A 21,526-nucleotide genomic window follows, 5' to 3' on the forward strand; every position below is an offset into this window, starting at 1 on the left:
ACAGAATGGGGGATGCCTGGCTTGAGAGCAGTATGTGCGAAAAAGATATTGGAGTCCTCGTGGACAACAAGTTAAACATGAGCCAACAATGTGATGTGGCGACAAAAAAAGCCAATGGGATTTTGGCCTGCATCAATAGGAGCATAGTGTCTAGATCTAGGGAAGTCATGCTACCCCTCTATTCCGCTTTGGTTAGACAACACCTGCAATATTGTGTCCAATTCTGGGCACCACAATTCAAGAGAGATATTGACAAGCTGGAATGTGTCCAGAGGAGGGAGACTAAAATGATAAAGGGTCTGGAGAACAAGCCCTATGAAGAGCGGCTTAAAGAGCTGGGCATGTTTAGCCTGAAGAAAAGAAGGCTGAGAGGGGATATGATAGCCATGTATAAATATGTGAGAGGAAGCCACAGGGAGGAGGGAGCAAGCTTGTTTTCTGCTTCCCTGGAGACTAGGATGCGGAACAATGGCTTCAAACTACAAGAGAGGAGATTCCATCTGAACATGAGGAAGGACTTCCTGACTGTGAGAGCCGTTCAGCAGTGGAACTCTCTGCCCCGGAGTGTGGTGGAGGCTCCTTCTTTGGAAGCTTTTAAACAGAGGCTGGATGGCCATCTGTCAGGGGTGATTTAAATGCAATATTCCTGCTTCTTGGCAAGGGGTTGGACTGGATGGCCCATGAGGTCTCTTCCAACTCTTTGATTCTATGATTCTATGTTGTATTATTTTGGGCTTGGCCTCATGTTAGCCGCCCCGAGTTCCATTTGGGGAGATGGTGGCACGTTATAAATAAAGTGTATTATTATTATTATTATTATTATTATTATTATTATTATTATTTGTAACATTGCTCACCTGTGTTTGAATGGAATTGAAAAAACCAATTTCAGCTCCTAACTGGATGTCATACACAACTCCTGGAACGATTTATTTTATTTATTTTATTTATTTAGCAATTTTGTATACCGGTCCTCTCCCCTCTATTGGGGGACTCGGGCCGGTTTCCAACAATAAAATCACAAAACAATCATTAAAAACATCATATAACGTATTCAATTAAAACGTTATAACAGCAAAATGCAATCACATAATAACAATGGTCAGTCGTCATAGTGAATTCGTTGTCCATCATTCATCGTCATCTATCCAATCACAGAAATATTGATTCACTCGTCAAAAACCAAACTCCATAGCCAGGTTGTCACCCGTTTTCTGAATGACAGAATGGAGGGGGCAGTTCTGATCTCCAGTGGGAGAGAGTTCCTGAGTCGAGGGGCCACCACCGAGAAGGCCCTGTCCCTCGTCCCCACCAGACACGCCTGAGAGGTCAGTGGGACCGAAAGCAGGGCCCCTCTAGACGATCTTAACAACCTAGATGGTTCATAGGGGAGAATACATTCAGACAGGTAAATTGGGCCAGAGTCGTTTAGGGCTTTATAGGTTAACACCAGTACTTTGAATTGTGCTCAGAAACTAATTGGCAGCCAGTGGAGCTGGCGCAACAGAGGAGTAGTAAGCTCCCTGTACCCTGCTCGTGTTAGCATTCTGGCTGCTGCACGTTGGACTAGTTGGAGCTTCCGGGCAGTCTTCATAGGCAACCCCACGTAGAGAGCGTTGCAGTAATCTAAACGGGATGTAACCAAAGCGTGGACCACCGTGGCCAAGTCAGACTTCCCAAGGTACGGGCGCAGCTGGCGCACAAGTTTTCATTGTGCAAAAGCTCCCCTGACCACCACTGAAACCTGGGGCTCCAGGCTCAGCAATGAGTCCAGGATCACTCCCAAACTGCGATTTCATCAGACTGTCTCCAAAAAATCCTGCAACTCTCTTGGGAAGATTGGCGGACAACTGTCAGCGTGCTAGAAGAAGCAAAAACCACCAGTATTGAAGCCATTCTCCTCCACCATCAACTCTGCTAGACTGATCCCATTGTCCAAATGCACCGTCTCCCAAAAGGAGTTACTCAACTCTGAACTCAAGAACGAAATGTTAGTGGAGAGGAAAAGAGATTCAAAGATGGGCTTAAACCAACCTTAAAAACTGTGGCATAGACGCCGAGAACTGGGAAGCCCTGGACCTTGAATGTTCCAACTGGAGATCAGCTGTGACCAGAAGTGCTGCAAAATTCGAAGAGGCACGAATGGAGGGAGAAAGGGAGAAATGTACCAAGAGGAATGCACATCAAGCCAACCCTGACCCATCTGGGGGAGAACATGCTGATCAAGAATAGGCCTCCACAGCTACCTACGGACAACCGCCAAGACACCATATCTGGAAGACAATCATCCTCGAGCTACGAGGGATCGCCTAAGTAAGGATGCAATGTCAACCTATGTGGTGTCACTCAAGGTCCACAGCCCGTCCAATTCCGTATTCTTGTATTGTATCATCTTTCCTCCCGTCTCCATCCCACACCTCTCCTCCCTCCATCCTGGTTGCCTCCCCTCCTTTCTTTTACGGCTGTGACTTTTCCCTCTGGCTACCTAATGAGCCCTCAAGGGATAGGCAGGTATAAAACAGCTTCCATTATGGCTTCCTCTGCGATATGGCATCAATAAAGGAGGATAGCGAGGGGGGAAAGGGAGGGGAAAGGGTCTCGGAAATGCTTTCAAGCCCAGCTTTAAAAATAAATTCACCGTGAATTAAGAAACACACACAGTTGAAAGCCTACAGTTCAAGAAAAAGAGGGTGAGAAACAGCTTCTAATGCAGGGAGATAAGGGAGTTTTTATGTGAAGGGAGCAAAGACATGCTGAGAATGAGAGGGGAGGCCCAGAAGGGGGGGGGAGTGTTATTGTAGCCGGCCTCCGAGAGAAATTGCCCCAATGGCTCTAATGGAGATGTACATTCCCAAAGTGTTCCAGGGTCAGTCTCTTTCTTTTCCTTCCTTTCTTTGGTGTTCAAAAGAGCCGAAAAATGGTTGAGAGGTCTGAAGCAAACGTAATGCATTTTTCCAAATGAAGCAGAGAGTGTTTGATGATCGTGACATCCGTAGGGAGACCAAGGGGCTTGTTTTGAAAGCCATTGTCCTCCCTACCCTGCTATACACCTGCGAAACGTGGACTGTCTACAGACATCACACCTGGAAAATGGTTGAGAGATCTGGAGCAAACGTAATATATTTTTCCGAATGAAGCAAAGTTTGAGCATTGGGACATCTGTAGGAAGACCAAGGGGCTTGTTTTGAAAGCCATTGTCCTCCCTCCCCTGCTATACGCCTGCGAAACGTGGACTGCCTACAGACATCACACTTAAGTCCTGGAAAATGGTTGAGAGATCTGGAGCAAACGTAATGTATTTTTCCGAACGAGGCAGAGTTTGAGCATTGGGACATCTGTAGGAAGACCAAGGGGCTTGTTTTGAAAGCCATTGTCCTCCCTACCCTGCTATACGCCTGCGAAACGTGGACTGTCTACAGACATCACACTTAAATCCTGGAAAATGGTTGAGAGATCTGGAGCAAAAGTAATGTATTTTTCCGAATGAAGCAGAGTTTGAGCATTGGGACATCTGTAGGAAGACCAAGGGGCTTCTTTTGAAAGCCATCGTCTCCCTACCCTGCTATACGCCTGCGAAATGTGGACTGTCTACAGACATCACACTCAAGTCCTGGAAAATGGTTGAGAGATCTGGAGCAAACGCAATGTATTTTTCCGAATGAAGCAGAGTTTGAGCATTGGGACATCTGTAGGAAGACCAAGGGGCTTGTTTTGAAAGCCATTGACCTCCCTACCCTGCTATATGCTTGCGAAATGTGGACTGTCTACAGACATCACACTTAAGTCCTGGAAAATGGTTGAGAGATCTGGAGCAAACATAATGCATTTTTTCCAAATGAAGCAGTGTGTTTGAGGATTGGGACATCCATAGGGAGACCAAGGGGTTTGCTTATAAAGTTATTGTCCTTCCAACCCTCTTATATGCCTGTGAAACGTGGATTGTCTACCGATGTCACACTCAAGTCGTGGAACAATTTGATGCGATGCTCCTCTGTTAGCAACTCTGCTGGACCTGCGGATCAAGAATCAGACTCCACAGCCACCTACGGACCCACCGCCAAGACACTACATCTGGATGACCATCATTCTTGAGCTGCAAAGGATCGCCTAAGTAAATGCTTTGAAGCAAACTCGGAGGCAATTTTGGTAAAAGAGAAGGAAATTAAGTAATGAGAGATAAGCAAGGCTGTAATCCAGTGGTTCCCAACCTTCTTAATGCTGCAACCCTTTGGTTTACTCGTAAACAGCCCCCAGTGGCACAATTGGTTAAACCAGTGTTTCCAATCTTCCCCATAACACAGTTCCTCATGTTGTGGTCACCCCCAACCATAAAATTATGTTCGTTGCTACTTCAGAACTGCAATTTTTCTACTGTTATGAATCGTGATGGAAATATCTGATGTGCCTCAACAAAAGCCAAAGGTTACAACAACATCTCTTATAGAACTCCAGTATGCTGATGACAACATCATTTGTGCGCATTCAGAAGAAGACCTACAAGCCACTCTAAACACTTTTGCAGAAGCATACGAGAAGCTTGGCCTGTCATTAAACATCAAGAAAACCAAACTGCTCTTCCAGCAGTCACCAGCCAATCCCTCTCCAATGCCAGAAATACAGCTTAATGGTGTAACATTAGAAAATGTTGACCATGTCCGCTCCCTTGGCAGCCACCTCTCCACAAAAGTCAACATTGACACAGAAATTCAACACCGGCTGAGCTCTGCGAGTGCAGCATTTTTCTGAATGAAGCAGAGTGTTTGAGGACAGGGACATCAGTGGGGATACTAAGGTGCTTGTCTATAAAGCTATTGTCCTCCCAACCCTGCTATATGCCTGAAAGACATAGACAGTCTACAGATGTCACATGCAACTCCTGGAACGAATCATCCACGAATTGTGAGTGCGAAGGGGAGCATCAGCGCTGCCTCTGAAAATCCTGCAAATCTCTTGGGAAGACAAGTGGACAAATGTCAGCGTGCTGGAAGAAGCAAAGACCACCATCATTGAAGTGATGGTCCCCCGCCATCAACTCTGCTGGACCAGCCACGTTGTCCAGATGCCTGACCACTGTCTCCCAAAGCAGTTGCTCTATTCCGAACTCAAGAATGGAAAATGGAATGTTGGAGGACACGAAAAGAGATTGAAAGATGGGCTCAAAGCCAACCTTAAAAACTCTGGCATAGACATTGAGAACTGGGAAGCCCTGGCGCTTGAGTGCTCCAGTTGGCAGTCAGCTGTGACCAGCAGTGCTGCAGAATTTGAAGAGGCATGAATGGAGGGCGAAAGAGAGAAACGTGCCAAGAGGAAGGCGCGTCAAGCCAACCCCGACCGGGACTGCCTTCCAACTGGAAACCAATGCCCTCACTGCGGGAGAAGATGCAGATCAAGAATCGGGCTCCACAGTCACCTACGGACCCACCGCCAGGATACTACACTTGGAGGACCATCATCCTCGGACTACGAGGGATCGCCTAAGTAAGTAAAGTAAGTAAAAAATAAGTAAGTATCTGATGTGCAGGTTGTATTTTCATTCACTGGTCCAAATTTGGCACAAACTCCGCTCCCTTCCATTGCACACAGGACAGGCCTGTTGCAAGGCCAGTGGAGCAACCTGGGCCCTGAATAATAGTGGAAACTCCTGGTGCATTTTGGAAAGATAAACAGCCCAGCTCAGATAGTATAAAAGTCCCTTTTCTAGCAGATGCCAGGTAAGCCTCAGATGACAGAAACTGTAAAAATACACGGAGGTTCCCCTTGCAGCATGGATTAAATTAGTCCGCAACTTAGCAAGGGGAAGGGTAAATGTGTGTTTGTGAAGCCCAACGTGTTTTTCATTAAGGAAAATGCCACACACACACACATTCATGTATAAAGGTGTGAAGGAGGGCATGCAAAATGAAAGCCAGCACTGCAGAACCCATAAAGAGCGTAATAGAAAGAGTCCCCTGCCTAACAAAGTGTCTCCAATGTAATGAAGGGACACACCACTTTAGCAGAAATATTCAGCTCTTCCAAATATACTCCTGGCTTTGAAATTCAGGGTACATTTAACTTGTGGAATTAATTTAGTTTAATACCCCCTTGGAAGCCACAGTTTTCCGAGACCCGCGGATATTGAGGGCCACCTCTAACTTCAAATGTTCCAGGACAGAAATCAGGATACTACTACTACTACTACTACTAATAATAATAATAATAATAATAATAATAATTGTTGTTGTTGTTCATTCGTTCAGTCGTCTCCGACTCTTCGTGACCTCATGGACCAGCCCACGCCAGAGCTCCCTGTCAGCCGTCACCACTCCCAGCTCCTTCAAGGTCAGTCCACTCACTTCAAGGATGCCATCCATCCATCTTGCCCTTGGTCGACCCCTCTTCCTTTTGCCTTCCACTTTCCCCACCACTAATAATAATAATAATAATAATAATAATAATAATACTTTATTTATACCCTGCCACCATCTCCCCAAAAGGACTCGGAGTGGTTTACATGAATGCCTGGTGAGTTCCACTAACTTCAAAGTTTCAGGACAGAAATCAGGATAATAATAATAATAATAATAATAATAATAATAATACTTTATTTATACCCTGCCACCATCTCCCCAAGGGGACTCGGAGCGGCTTACATGAGGCCTGGTGAGTTCCACTAACTTCAAATGTTCCAGGACAGAAATCAGGATAATAATAATAATAATAATAATAATAATACTTTATTTATACCCTGCCACCATCTCCCCAAGGGGACTCGGAGCGGCTTACATGTGGCCTGGTGAGTTCCACTAACTTCAAATGTCCCAGGACAGAAATCAGGATAATAATAATAATAATAATAATATAAAAAAACTTTATTTATACCCCGCCACCATCTCCCCAAGGGGACTCGGAGCGGCTTACATGTGGCCTGGTGAGTTCCACTAACTTCAAATGTCCTAGGACAGAAATCAGGATAATAATAATAATAATAATAATAATAATAATATACTTTATTTATACCCTGCCACCATCTCGCCAAGGGGACTCGGAGCGGCTTACATGAGGCCTGGTGAGTTCCACTAAATTCAAATGTCCCAGGACAGAAATCAGGATAATAATAATAATAATAATAATAATAATAATAATAATAATATACTTTATTTATACCCTGCCACCATCTCCCCAAGGGGACTCGGAGCGGCTTACATGAGGTCAAGCCCGACAACACATCAATAGAACAAAAAAACAATACAATTAGTATAACTCGCAGGTGCTCAAAATGTACAAGCATAAAGCACAAACAACCTGACTCAACACATAGAAAATAGCTTTGAAAGGCAGTTGATTACAGGACCGGCCTTCATAGACCTGTAAGTAGCATATGATAGTATAAATCATTGCCTTGAGTCACCTCCGGGCTGAGAAAGGCGGTATATAAATATGGTAAATAAATAAAATTATCCTGAGAAAAAATACATAATATCACAAAGGATTACCACCTCACCTGCTTCATAGGAAATCTGCTACAAAACAGGAGCTTTTTGTTGAGTTCCAGGGTCAGAGAAGCAGATGGTGAAAGCAAAAGAACAGCTTGCCTCAGAGGAGTCAATGTTCAACATGTACCCAAATGACCAGCCACTGCCAGAAGGGACAGAGAGTTTCATCTACGCCGACGATCATGCCATCACCGCTCAAGCAGGGAGCTTTGAAATGGTTGAACAGAAGCTCTCTGAAACTTTAGGTGCTCTTTCTGCCTATTACAAGGGAAACTGGCTGATCCATAATCCATCTAAAACAGCGACATGTGCTTTTGACACAGCGACACCAGAGGCACTCCAAGTGACCAGCTTCTGGTCAAAGGACATTTAGTATAATGCCAATCTTTTAACTTTGTTTGTGTTACTAAATACATTGCAATTGTACCCTCAATTCGCTTCTAACATGATAAATAAAATAAATTGAGAATGCTTATATAATTTAATGGAAACGTAAAAGAAAAAAGAAAAAAATGTCATTTTCAAATAGTACGGCTCTATTTCGGCCATCTATTTCGGCCATCAGAGTGCCTTGGACTGCGAGAAGATCCAACCAGTCCATCCTCCAAGAAATAAAGCCCGTCTGCTCATTGGAAGGAAGGATACTAGAGACAAAGTTAAAGTACTTTGGCCACATCATGAGGAGACAGGAAATCCTAGAGAAGACAATTATGCTGGGGAAAGTGGAAGGAAAAAGGAAGAGGGGCCGACCAAGGACAAGATGGATGGATGGCATCCTTGAAGTGACTGGACTGACCTTGAAGGAGCTGGGGGTGGTGACGGCTGACAGGGAGCTCTGGCGTGGGCTGGTCCATGAGGTCACGAAGAGTCGGAGACGACTGAACGAATGAACAACAACAACAACGGCTCTATTTACAGCCCAGGTGGGCGAGAAAGGGGAAAAAATCCCTATATAGATGGGTCAGAAACCTACTCTACTTGTTTTGTTTTCGCTTTTGCTTCCTTCTCTTTTGTTTTCTACATACTTCATTACCACCTTGTTCTCTAGTAGTTTCCTTCGTTTAGGTAAGATGAAGAGTTGTAAGACGTTCCTAGCCTTCGGAATGATATGGAAACCCTCTCGGTGCTGTTTCCCGCATTTCTCGCCCTCTCTGTCATCCAGTTTTCCATAGCCGAGGCTGTTTCTCCTTGTCACCAGTCAAATATTAAACACGACGCTGGAAGAGAACCTTAAATATTATTTTAATCTCAAGCTCTCTGTTATTGCAAGTGGCGGGTGCAGCGTTTCTTGTAAATACTTGGGAAAGAGCCAGGCGCAGAACACACCAGAGAGTTTGGGTGGTAGTTACCGAAGAGACAAATGGGCCTCATTGCAAGTGGGCACATTGAGGAATAGCAACAGGGGTGCAAAGGGAGGAAGGCAAGAAAGTGCCCACTCGGGTAATTTCTCTACTCTACAATTTTTTTTTCCTAGAGCTCAGTTTTGAGTTGAGCTCATTGCCTTCACTCTTCATTCCCTCCCCTCTAGACTATCGTCTGCACTGCCGAACTGAAGTGGTATCCACACCCGGGACTGATCCACTGCCACAAAAGTTGTGAGGTGAGCGTCTACAAAGTCATTATACTCCATTTGTTGTGAGATTGCTGAGCTGGGAACTCAGAGTTCCCATCCCGGTTCAGTAGGAGTGGAAGGAGCTGCCAGTGACCAGACATCCCTCTTCGAGACAAAGCAATCTCATTGTGCTCTCATCTTGACTGAAATTCTGCATTGGGAGATATCAGTCTCCAAATGCAAACCCTGCCAACCCATCCTAGAACCACAAGCTCCACCTCCGCTGCCATATAATGCACTTTGACTAAACTGAACTATGTTATATGTCAGTGTAGACCATCGGTTCCCAATCTGTGGTCTGTGGACCACCAGTGGTCTGCAATAACTAAAATATGGTCTACCGTCTCACCATTACTGCACTGTGGCAATGGGAGAGACTGGTCTCGCGAAACCCTCATATAATTCCAAAGGGGGTGAGAAAAGAGGTATGTAAGTGAAGTAAATAAATAATAAATACATGGGGATGTTAGGCAGGGAGAGGTTGACTACTCTCGAAAGGCATGACAAAAAGCCTCCTGATGGGTCAAAGTGGTCTCTGGTCAAGTTGTCCCAGGACAAAATGGTCCCTGGTCAAGTGGTTTCTGGTCAAAGTGGTCTCTGGTCAAAGTGGTCCCTGGTCAAAGTGGTCTCTGGTCAAAGTGGTCTCTGGTCAAAGCAGTCCCTTGTCAAAGTGGTCCTTGGTCAAAATGCTCCCTGGTCAAAGTGGTTTCTGGTCAAAGTGGTCCCTGGTGGAAATGGTCCCTGGTCCAAGTGGTCCCTTTTCAAAGTGGTCCCTGGTCTAAATTGTCTGTGAGCAAAGTTGTCCCTGGTCAGAGTGGTACCTGGTCATGTGGTCACTGATAAAAGTGGTCTCTGGTCATATGGTCCCTGGTCAAAATTGTCTCTAGTCTAGTTGTTCCAGGTCAAAGTGGTCCCTGGTCTAAATTGTCTGTGAGCAAAGTTGTCCCTGGTCAGAGTGGTACCTGGTCATGTGGTCCCTGATAAAAGTGGTCTCTGGTCATGTGGTCCCTGGTCAAAGTGGTCCCTGGTCAAAATGGTCCCTGGTCCAAGTGGTCCCTGGTCCAAATGGTCCCTTGTCAAAGTAGTCCCTGGTCAAAGTGGTCCCTTGTCAAAGTGGTCCTTGGTGTAAACTGTCTGTGAGCAAAGTGGTCCCTGGTCAGAGTGGTACCTGGTTATGTGGTCACTGGTAAAAGTGGTCTCTGGTCATGTGGTCCCTGGTCATGGACACCATTGACTTTTTCTCCTCAAATGAGGTCAATTCCATATCAACGGGCTCATCCATCCACTCTGGATTCTGGATAAGTGTAAAGGAGCTCTCCAAAGTGCTGAATCTATTTTGGATTGTGGTCAAGCATACCTTTTAACACCTAGACTAAAACAAGGCTGCAGATTAGTCCTCTCCTCAACAAGCGTGCTACCAGCCATCAGTTTCCTATTACAACATTGATTGGCTTTTTGCAGCTATATAAATGCCTCTTGCGCTGAGTTTTTTCCCTCTTCTATGCAGCATGAAAGCAGAATTTGATCCTCTTTCTTTTTGCATCTGCGTCCTTTCCTTTGGAGAGGAGGTAGCATCACCTTGACTGACTCTCAATTCCAACGGTTGGCAAATTTTAAAAGGGAGCAAAGTTTAGGGGGTTTACAAGGTAACGTGTGCTTCCACCGGAGCTTTGTGCAGAATTCGAAGCTGGATTTGAGATGCTAGTATTTGTTTCCTTTTGGCTGAGAAAGTAAGCTTTTCTATTAATGAACTAGCTTGGGGACTCAGCATTGCCTGTGTTATTTCAATTGTTCAAGATGTATAAGGTTGTGGGTGAACTACAACTCACATCATGCCAGGTTAACCCCGAGAAACTCCATCAGTACTTAAAGTTTGTCATATTGGGCAACTTTGCTCTAGATGCATCATCGGTGCAGTTCAGTGTGTTCTCTGGTTGTAGGGTAAACTAGAACTCCCACTATGGTGAATCAGTCCCCGCAAAACCCTCCAGTAGGTTGAGTTAATCAGGGAGGTTCTATGTGCCAAGTTTAGTCCAAGTCCATCATTACTGGAGGTCACAGTTTCTCTTGTTGTGGGTGAACTACAACTCCCAGAAAGGAAGGTCAGTCGTCGTCGTCCCCCCCCCCCCCCCCGCGCAAACCCCTCGAGTAATCAAATTTCAGCATATCAGGTATGTGTGCCAAGTTTGGTCCAGCTCTATCAGTGTTTGGTTTCATAGTGCACTCTGGATGTAAGTGAACTACAACTCCCACCAAATCAACGTGAATCCCCAAAGACCTCCAGTAATTTATTGATTTATTGATTTTGGTCATGGGGGGCTCTGTGTGCCAAATTAACTCCAGGTCCATCATTGGTGAGTTCAGAGTGCTCAGTGATTGTAGGTGAACTATAAATCCCAGTGTAGTATCCTGGCGGGTGGGTGTGTAGGTGACTGTGGAGCCCTATTCTTGATCTGCATCTTCTCCCACAGTGAGGGCATTGGTTCCCAGGTGGAAGGCTGTCCCGGTCAGGGTTGGCTTGACACACCTTCCTCTTGGCATGTTTCTCTCTTTTGGTCTCCATTCATGCTTCTTCAAATTCTGCAGCACAGCTGGTCACAGCTGACCTCCAACTGGAGTGCTCAAGGGCCAGGGCTTCCCAGTTCTCAGTGTCTATGCCAGAGTTTTCAAGGTTGGATTTGACCCTATCTTTAAATATCTTTTTTTCCTCATCTGTGCCTCTTCAAAATCTACAGCACTGTTGATCACAGCTGACTTCCAAATGGAGCACTCAAGGGCCAGGGCTCCCAGTTCTCGGTGTCTATGCCAGAGTTTTTAAGGTTGGCTTTGAGCCCATCTTTCAATCTCTTTTTGCCCTCCATTTGTGCCTCTTCAAATTCTACAGTACTGCTGATCGCAGCTGACTTCCAACTGGAGCACTCAAGGGCCAGGGCTTCCCAGTTCTTGATGTCTATGCCAGAGTTTTTAAGGTTGGCTTTGAGCCCATCTTTCAATCTCTTTTCCTGTCCTCCAACATTCCATTTTCCGTTCTTGAGTTTGGAATAGTGCAACTTCTTTGGAAGATTCTAGTCAGGCATCCGGACAATGTGTCTGGTCCAGCAGAGTTGATGGCGGAGGACCATCGCTTCAGTGCTGGTGGTCATTGCTTCTTCCAACATTCTGACATTTGTCCGCTTGTCTTCCCAAGAGATTTGCAGGATTTTTCGGAGGCAGCGCTGATGGAATCATTCCTGGAGTTTAGTGTGACATCTGTAGACAGTCCACGTTTTGCAGGCATATAACAGGGTTGGGAGGACAATAACTTTATCAACAAGCACCTTGGTCTCCCTACGGATGTCCAAATCGTCAAACACTCTCTGCTTCATTTGGAAGAATGCTGCACTTGCAGAGCTCCAGCGATGTTGTATTTCAGTGTCAATATTTTGTGGAGAGGTGGCTGCCAAGGGATGGAAATGGTCAACATGTGACGTCTGTAGACAGTCCACGTCTCGCAGGCATATAGCAATTATTCTACTTATCTAATTTTCCTGGTTCCAACCTGCAAAGTGTTGGAGAGTATGAGCACGTCTGCAGAAACACAGAGAAGGGAGGGCAAGGGTTGCGGAAATTAGGAAATAAACAAGTGAAACACTCTTCTCCTGGATCATGAAAGTGTTGATGCTCTTCTCCAATTCTGCAAGGCTGTGTTTACATCTGCAGAAAGCCGTAATGGTGACTAAAAAACCCCACAAAAAACCTACTGGGGTCTAAAATGTTTCTGCGTCCCCTTGAAATATTTATGAGCATGACCTTGGCTCTTTCGAAAGGAAGCAGGAGTCAAACTGTCCTCACGGATTCTTCTTCGGATGTCTCAATGCTTAAAAAAACAAGCACACCATGCAGTTAATTAGGATCCAAGCGGCAAGTGAAACCATAGTTGCTTTTAGCTGTCTGTCCTCTGGGTCCCCGTCCCTCCATCTTTCCCCCAATGTATTTTCTGTGGAAGGACAAGTGTCCCCTTTCAGACGTCAAAGGAACCAAAGAGGGCAAAATTAGGATTTTTAATTGTCTCTATGTATCTGTAAACTAGTCACAAATAGAATCATAGAATCCTAGAGTTGGAAGAGACCTCGTGGGCCATCCAGTCCAACCCCATTCTGCCAAGAAGCAGGAAAATTGCATTCAAAGCACCCTCAACAGATGATCATCCAGCCTCTGTTTAAAAGCCTCCAAATAAGCAGTCTCCATCAGAACTCCAGGGCAGAGAGTTCCCTTGATGAACAGCTCTCACAGTCAGGAAGCTCTTCCTAGTGTTCAGACAGAATCTCCTTTCCTGTTGTTTGAAGTCATTGTTCCACATCCTAGTCTCCAAAGAAGGAACCTCCACCACACTCCGAGGCAGAGAGTTCCACTGCTGAACAGCTCTCACAGTCAGGAAGTTCTTCCTCACGTTCAGATGGAATCTCCTTTCTTGCAGTTTGAAGCCATTGTTCTGTCTCCTAGTCTCCAGGGCAGCAGAAAACAAGCTTGCTCCCTCCTCCCTATGATTTCCTCTCGCATATTTATGCATGGCTAATCATGTCTCCTCTCAGCCTTCTCTTCTAAAGGCTAAACAGGCCCAGCTCTTTAAGCCGCTCCTCATAGGGCTTGTTCTCCAGACCCTTGATCATTTCAGTCGTCCTCCTGTGGACACATTCCAGCTTGTCAATATTATTTATTTATTTACTTTGCTTATATACCGCTGTATCTCAAGCCCGAAGGCGACTCACAGCGGTTCACAAACAGTAAAAACAGTAGAAACAGCAGTGGTTCCATACAACATATAACAATTGACTTAACACATTATCCATAAATTACCAATAAGCAATTACAATGCACAATTATTACAAAAAACAACCGTACCCAATCTTCTCATATTATTTATTTATTTATTTATTATTTATTTACTTTGCTTACTTTGCTGTTCTCAGCCCGGGGGTAACTCTCAGCGGTGTACAACATAGAAAGAACAAGGTTCAAAATTCAAGACACAATATAAAATAATCCCCAATCCAACATTAACAAAACATCATCATTACTACAAAAGCCATTCCGCATCATCTCATCGTCCAACCCACAATCCAGTATCATTTTCCGTTGTTCCATTCCTATAGTCGTTACCAATCATTGCACTTGTTCGAACGCCTTCTTGAACAACCAAGTCTTTAATTTCCTGCGGAATATCATCAGGGAAGGAGCCAGTCTGATGTCCGCGGGAAGAGTGTTCCACAGCCGAGGAGCCACCACCGAGAAGGCCCTATCTCTCGTCCCCGCCAGCCGTGCCTGTGAGGCAGGCAGGATCGAGAGCAGGGCCTCCCCGAAAGATCTCAAAGTCCTGGTGGGCTCGTAGGTCAAGATGCGGTCGGATAGGTATCTTGGGCCGGAACCGTTTAGGGCTTTATAGGCCAACGCCAGCACCTTGAATTGAGCCCGGTAGCAAATCAGGTGAATCAATTGTGGTGCCAAGAATTGGACACAGTATTCCATGTGTGGTCTAATCAAGACAGAATAGAGGGAAGCATGACTTCTCTGGATCTAGACACTAGACTCCTATTGATGTAGGCCAAAATCCCATTGGCTTTTTTTGCCACTGCATGACATTGTTTGCTCATGTTTAACTTGCTGTCCACAAGGATTCCAAGATCTTTTTCAGATATCCTGCTGTCAAGCCAGGCATTGTCCCCCATTCTGTATCTTTGCATTTCGTTTTTTCTGCCTAAGTGGAGTATCTTGCATTTGTCCCTGTTGAACTTCATTTTGTTAGTTTTGGTCAATCATCTCTCTAATCTGTGAAGATCATTTTGAATTTTGCTCCTGTCTCCTGTAACATAGCGCAGGCATGGAGAACTTGGGGGGTTTCCTTGGGGGGAAAAACATGTTTTTCAACCATTACTACAATATATTCCCATACTCTTTCCACCTCTCATTCTATCCTCACAATATTCTGACACTAATCCAATATAATCCATTGAAGTTAGTGGAAAGAGGTTTGGAACGATCCCTTGTTTCTTGGGAATGCCAGATTTATATGGAACATTGAAGATGTCCCTTTGAAGTCTATTTTTGTTTACAAACAAGAGCCACATCCACTGTTTTAATGTGGTGAGATGTATTCCACACTGGGCATGCATAGTCAACCTGGGATTGTGGCGCAGCTGGCTGAGTGTCGGCTGCATTAAAGATCACTTTGACCAAAAGGTCATGAGTTCGAAGCCAGCCCGGGTTGGAGTGGGTTTCCAACCAATTGTGTGTAGCCTGCTGTCGACCTTTGCAACCCAAAAGACAGTTGCATCTATCAAGTAGGAAAATTAGGTACCACATTAAAGTGTGGGGAGGCTAAATTAACTCATTTATGAGTCCATAAAGAAGACTCCAGCAAAGCATTCCAGCGGGGAAGCATGCGGAAGTACATCATCAGCGTCGCAGATGGACGATGAAAGCGACAGCTCCCCTGGCGACCAGAAAAAGTTAAATAGCCTCTGTCTATGTCTGTATATGTTTGTATGACAAATATTGGCATTGAATGTTTGCCATATATGTGTATACTGTAATCCACCCTGAGTCCCCTGCGGGTGAGAAGGGCAGAATATAAAAAAGCTGTAAATAAATAAATAAAAATAGTCAAGCGCAAGGGCAGATGTCTTCACTGTGTCTGGTTGTGATCCCCAGGTTGTGCCAGCCAGCTTTCATATGGTATTATTTCTAGCATCCACTTCCTCCCTTCTCAGTGTTCTCTCTTTTTTCCCCATCTTCTAGCCTTTCATGGGAGATAACTATTGTGACTCCAGTAACAACCGAGCCTTTTGTAACTACGATGAAGGAGACTGTTGTGCCTCGACAGTGAAGACGAAAAAGGTATGTCTGGGTTGAAGCCCTTCATTGGTATGTCTTCCATTACACCTGTGATGTACCTCCATTTCTTCAATAAAGTACACATTTCATCTGAAACTTCACCAATGTTTGGGTGAAGGCCTTATTACTAAAATTCTGGAAATCTGAGATCCTGCATCTATGGCAGGCATCCACAGAGGTTGTGAGGTCTGTTGGAAACTAGGGAAATTAGTTTTCTATATCTGTGGAAAGTCCAGGGTGGGAGAAAGAACTCTTGTCTGTTGCAGCTAAGTGTGAATGTTTCAGTTGGCCACCTTGATTAGCATTTGATGGCCTGACAGTTTTTAAGTGTGGCTTGTTACTGCCTGGGAGGATCCTTTGTTGAGAGGTGATTAGCTGTCCCTGATTGTTTCTTGTCTGAAGTTCTCCTGTGTTTGAGTGTTGTTCTTTATTTACTGTTATTACATGGCCATACAGCCTGAAAAATCTGAGATCCTGTTTATATCTCTGTTTTATCAAAGAAATCTAGCAGCAAATCCACAGTTCTGCACAAAACTCATATGTTATGTTGTGCAAGACACCACATTTCTGCATTGCAAACCTTCTCCTGAGATGGGAAAATGTATTAATGATTGTTTATTCAATGATGGGTCTATGGACCGGAATAAATGTTGTTGTTGTTGTTGTTGTTGTTGTGTCAAAAGCAGCATTTCCCACTCAGAAAACATTTTGTGCTGGAACATTCTGTGCAGAACTGTTATTTTCTGTGCGGAGACTTCTGTTTTCTGCTTGTCAATATCTCTCTTCAATTGTGATGCCCAGAATTGGACACAATATTCCAGGCCAGACTAGAATAACCAAGGCAGACTAGAGCATGGGCAGCATGACTTCCCTGGATCTAGACACTAGATGCAGGACAAAATCCCAAATGATAGATATCTTCCATCCTGGCTCCATCTCAGTTTCCTGGGCAGATGTTGACTCTTCTTGGTTGGTGTTAGCCTTGTGTTGACTTCCTTCTTAACATAAGGAATGTTGCAAACATTTCCTTAACTGAAAAGAACCATTGCCACAGTTCTTATCAGAGTTTACTTTTCAGTTCTTATTAGCAACTTTTAATTACAGTTCTGCAAGCAGGTAGCTAGTCATTGCAGGCCTTAATATTATACTGGTGTCTCCAAAATTATTAGCTCCATACATCCTTCCATTCATTCCCACTCATCATATTAATTTAACATTTCTCAAATCTGCATATTATTTTTTTGTGACACAAGTAAATGAACTTGACGAAACTCTAGTAGTGTTGTAGCTGTGATGTTGGGCAGCCCACAAGACTTTTCAGAACTGACTGAGTGGACTTACTCTCTTGGAGAATCCCCATAAGATTCAGGCAAAGGACGGCTCTTAGGCAAACGGTTTGCTTCCTTGAGCATGAGACTTCAAGGTTCTTGCCAAATCCTGGCAAAATATGCTGCCTGGAGTGAATTCCCAAGAATGCAGAAATAACTAGATTTTTTAAAAATTGTTTGCATGACTTGGGTGTAAAGAGAGTGATGTGATACAAGTGAGGAGACAAGACAGGCAGGCACACGCATGGAGACGAACACGCACGGTTGCATAGTATCGTGGCGATGAGTACGCTTACCTCAATGTACACATCGTGCACATTCCCAGAAGTGCAGATGGCGACAGGGGAGGGCTGGCTCCATGACCTGGCCGACTCACTATTGCTATTTTTCTTTTAATTGCCATAGAAAAAGGAAGACAATGTGTCAGCAGGGAGTGAATGTATATTAGACTTGCTGAAAACATCTGAACAGGTTGTGGCATTGTCCAGGAAGGGAGGAGAATTAGGTCATTAACTCGGGTTGCGCAGATGGGAAAGACTCTTGGGAATTCACTCCAGGCACCGAGGACGTACGTCGTCTTCTTCCCCCGGCCCTATTTTGTCCCTGATCTTTCCTTTATGTAAAGCCCTGATGCAATCCGCTGAAACGGGCTTCCTCTTGCCAAGGCAAAGCGGCTGGGAGGCTGTTGCTTCAGCTCCTGACACTTTTAAAGAAACAGGTAACAAATCTTTTTAGTTGCAGAAAATCCCTGCTTTCTGGCCTTTTGCACATCCCGAGCTGCTACTCCAAAGTGACTCTCTGTTGTATCGAAAACAAGGGCTTTTCAAGGAGTAGGCTGCTGTTGAAGGAAAGCAGTAACACTCCGATTGAACTATGGAAATCTGATTGAAGTTTGTCTTTGGAATGGAAATTGTCCTGTGGATATAGTGCTGTAGCTTATTTATTTTGTGTCATAAGCATTGCATAAATAAATAAGTTTTTCAAAAACGGATAAAATTTATTTATATATTTATTTATTTATTTGACTTGTAGACCGCTACTCTCAATTCGGCTCGGAGCGATTTACAGCAGTAGATTAAAACAATACAATTAACTTTAAAATACAATAAAAACGAGAACAGACATTGTTGTTCATTCGTTCAGTCATCTCCGGCTCTTCGTGACCTCACGGACCAGCCCACGCCAGAGCTCCCTGTCGGCCGTCACCACCCCCAGCTCCTTCAAGGTCATTCCAGTCACTTCAAGGATGCCATCCATCCATCTTGCCCTTGGTCGGCCCCTCTTCCTTTTGCCTTCCACTTTCCCCAGCATAATTGTCTTCTCCAGGCTTTGCTGTCTCCTCATGATGTGGCCAAAGTACTTCAACTTTGTCTCTAGTATCTTTCCCTCCAGTGAGCAGTCGGGCTTTATTTCCTTGAGGATGGACTGGTTGGATCTTCTCGCAGTCCAAGGCACTCTCAGAACTTTCCTCCAACACCACAGCTCAAAAGCATCGATCTTCCTCCACTCAGCCTTCCCTAAGGTCCAGCTCTCACATCCGTAGGTGACTACAGGGAATACCATTGTTCTGACTGTGCGGATCTTTGTTGCCAGTGTGATGTCTCTACTCTTTACAGACATAGAACAGATATAGTTCTGAGTTATCCACCCATCGAAAGCTTCTCGGAAGAGAAAGTTTTTGCAGGCTTTCCGAAAAGCAAGTAGCTCTCGGATAGTTCGGGTTTTAACTGGCAAGGCATTCCATAAATAAGGGGCTACAATCGAGAAGGCTCTCTGCCTAGTCAAGGACAAATGATAAGTCCGGATGTTGGGGACATCAAGCAAATTTTAGTCTTCGGACCAAAGTAATCTCTGGGGTTGGTAGGGGGATAAGCGGGCACTCAGGTACGCTGGCCCCAGACCATATAAGGCCTTAAAGGTTAGTACCAGCACCTTGAAAGTAATCCGCTACTCAATCGGTAGCCAGTGCAACTGTTGTAGTATTGGGGTGATACGACACCTCGCTGGCACCCCTGCGAGAAGATGAGCCACCGCATTTTGCATCAGCTTCAATTTCCGGATCACTGACAAAGGAAGGCCAATGTCGAGGGCGTTACAGTAGTATGACCGTCACCTGGATCACCGTAGCCAGGTCATTCCTAGATAGATAGGGAGCCAGTCGCCTAGCCTGATGTAGATGGAAAAACGCAGATCTGTTCACAGCAGAGACCTGGGCTCCATTGTGAGCAGAGGGTCCAATAAGACACCAAGACCCTTTACAAAAGGTGATGGACGTAGTGTCTCACCATCCTGGGTAGGCAGCTGGATCTCCCTCCCACCCGGACGGCCCAGCCAAAGGATCTCCGTCTTCGCTGGGTTCACCCTCAACCTGCTGGCATGCAACCATCCAGTAACGGCTTCAAGGCACTGATGGAAATTTTCAGGTACAGAGTCCGGCCAGTCCTCCATCCTCAGAATGAGCTGAGTGTCATCAGCGTACTGGTGGCACTCAAACTCAAAGCTCCGCACCAAATAAAGGGATCACAAGCCAAAACTGGGCAAAGGTGACCACATTGTAGCTTTAAACAGTTCTTCCTCTGTGCGTGAGGCAGGGCATTGTGGGCAAGCATACAAGTGTTAGGTTGTTTGTTCTACTCCACAGTCACACAAGGTGGAGAATTCTTCTAGGTCGTGCCATTTTGCCAGGCTGACTTTTGATCTGACATTCAGGGTTGGCTTGACACTCCTTCCTCTTGGCATGTTTCTCCCTTTTGCCCTCTTCGAATTCTGCAGTACTGCTGGTCGCAGTTGACCTCCAGCTAGAGTGCTTAAGGGCAAGGGCTTCCCAGTTCTCAGTGTCTATGCCACAGTTGTCTGAATGTATCTCTCCTTACGAACCCTCTAGGACAGTGTTTCTCAACCTGCAGGTCGGGACCCCTGTGGGGGTTGTGAGGGGGTGTCAGAGGGGTCACCAAAGACCATCAGGAAACATAGTATTTTCTGTTGGTCATGGGTTCTGTGTGGGAAGTTTGGTCCAATTCTATTGTTGGTGGGGTTCAGAATGTTATTTCATTGTTGTTGTTCATTCGTTCAGTTGTCTCCGAGTCTTCGTGACCTCATGGACCAGCCCATGCCAGAGCTCCCTGTCGGCTGTCACCACCCCCAGCTCCTTCAAGGTCAGTCCAGTCACTTCAAGGATGCCATCCATCCATCTTGCCCTTGGTCGGCCCCTCTTCCTTTTTCCTTCCACTTTCCCCAGCATAATTGTCTTCTCTAAGCTTTCCTGTCTCCTCATGATGTGGTCAAAGTACTTCAACTTTGTCTCTAGTATCCTTCCTTCCAGTGAGCAGTTGGGCTTTATTTCCTGGAGGATGGACTGGTTGGATCTTCTCGCAGTCCAAGGCACTCTCAGAACTTTCCTCCAGCACCACAGCTCAAAAGCATCGATCTTCCTTCGCTCAGCCTTCCCTAAGGTCCAGCTCTCACATCCGTAGGTTACTACAGGGAATACCATGGCTTTGACTAGGCAATGGATCTTTGTTGCCAGTCTGATGTCTCTACTCTTCACTATTTTATCGAGACTGGACATTGCTCTCCTCCCAAGAAGGAAGCGTCTTCTGATTTCCTGGCCACAGTCTGCATCTGCAGTCATCTTTGCACCTAGAAATACAAAGTCTGTCACGGCCTCCACATTTTCTCCCTCTATTTCCCAGTTGTCAACCATTCTTGTTGCCATAATCTTGGTTTTTTTGACGTTTAGCTGCAACCCGGCTTTTGCGCTTTCTTCTTTCACCTTGATTAGAAGGCTCCTCAGCTCCTCTCTTTCGGCCATCAGAGTGGTGTCATCTGCATATCTGAGGTTGTTAATGTTTCTTCCAGCAATTTTCACCCCAGCTTTGCATTCATCCAGCCCCGCACATCCTCGCATGATGTGTTCTGCATACAAGTTAAAAAGGTTGGGTGAGAGGATGCAGCCTTGCCGTACGCCTTTCCCAATCTTGAACCAGTCTGTTGTTCCGTGGTCAGTTCTGACTGTTGCTCCTTGGTCCTTGTACAGATTCCTCAGGAGAGAGACAAGGTGGCTTGGGATGCCCATCCCACCAAGAACATGCCACAGTTTATTATGATCCACACAGTCAAAGGCTTTAGAGTAGTCAATGAAGCAGAAATAGATGTTTTTCTGAAACTCCCTGCCTTTCTCCATTATCCAGCATTTGGATATTGGCAATCTGGTCTCTCGTTCCTCTGCCTTTTCTAAACCC

The 21,526-nt window shown here is 45.2% G+C and overlaps 1 protein-coding gene across 1 annotated transcript in view; it reads left to right on the forward strand.

The window, feature by feature from the left end:
* The window catches only part of PAPPA (pappalysin 1), a 231,247-nt gene that overhangs the window by 205,110 nt on the left and 4,611 nt on the right, over positions 1-21,526 (forward strand). The window contains exons 21-22 of the mRNA XM_067471886.1: positions 9,004-9,075; positions 15,862-15,960. Of these exons, the coding sequence (XP_067327987.1) occupies positions 9,004-9,075; positions 15,862-15,960 (171 nt within the window). The remainder of the gene's footprint in view (positions 1-9,003; positions 9,076-15,861; positions 15,961-21,526) is intronic.

This window comes from Anolis sagrei, chromosome 11 (genome assembly GCF_037176765.1).
Source record: "Anolis sagrei isolate rAnoSag1 chromosome 11, rAnoSag1.mat, whole genome shotgun sequence".
Lineage (NCBI taxonomy): Eukaryota > Metazoa > Chordata > Lepidosauria > Squamata > Dactyloidae > Anolis > Anolis sagrei.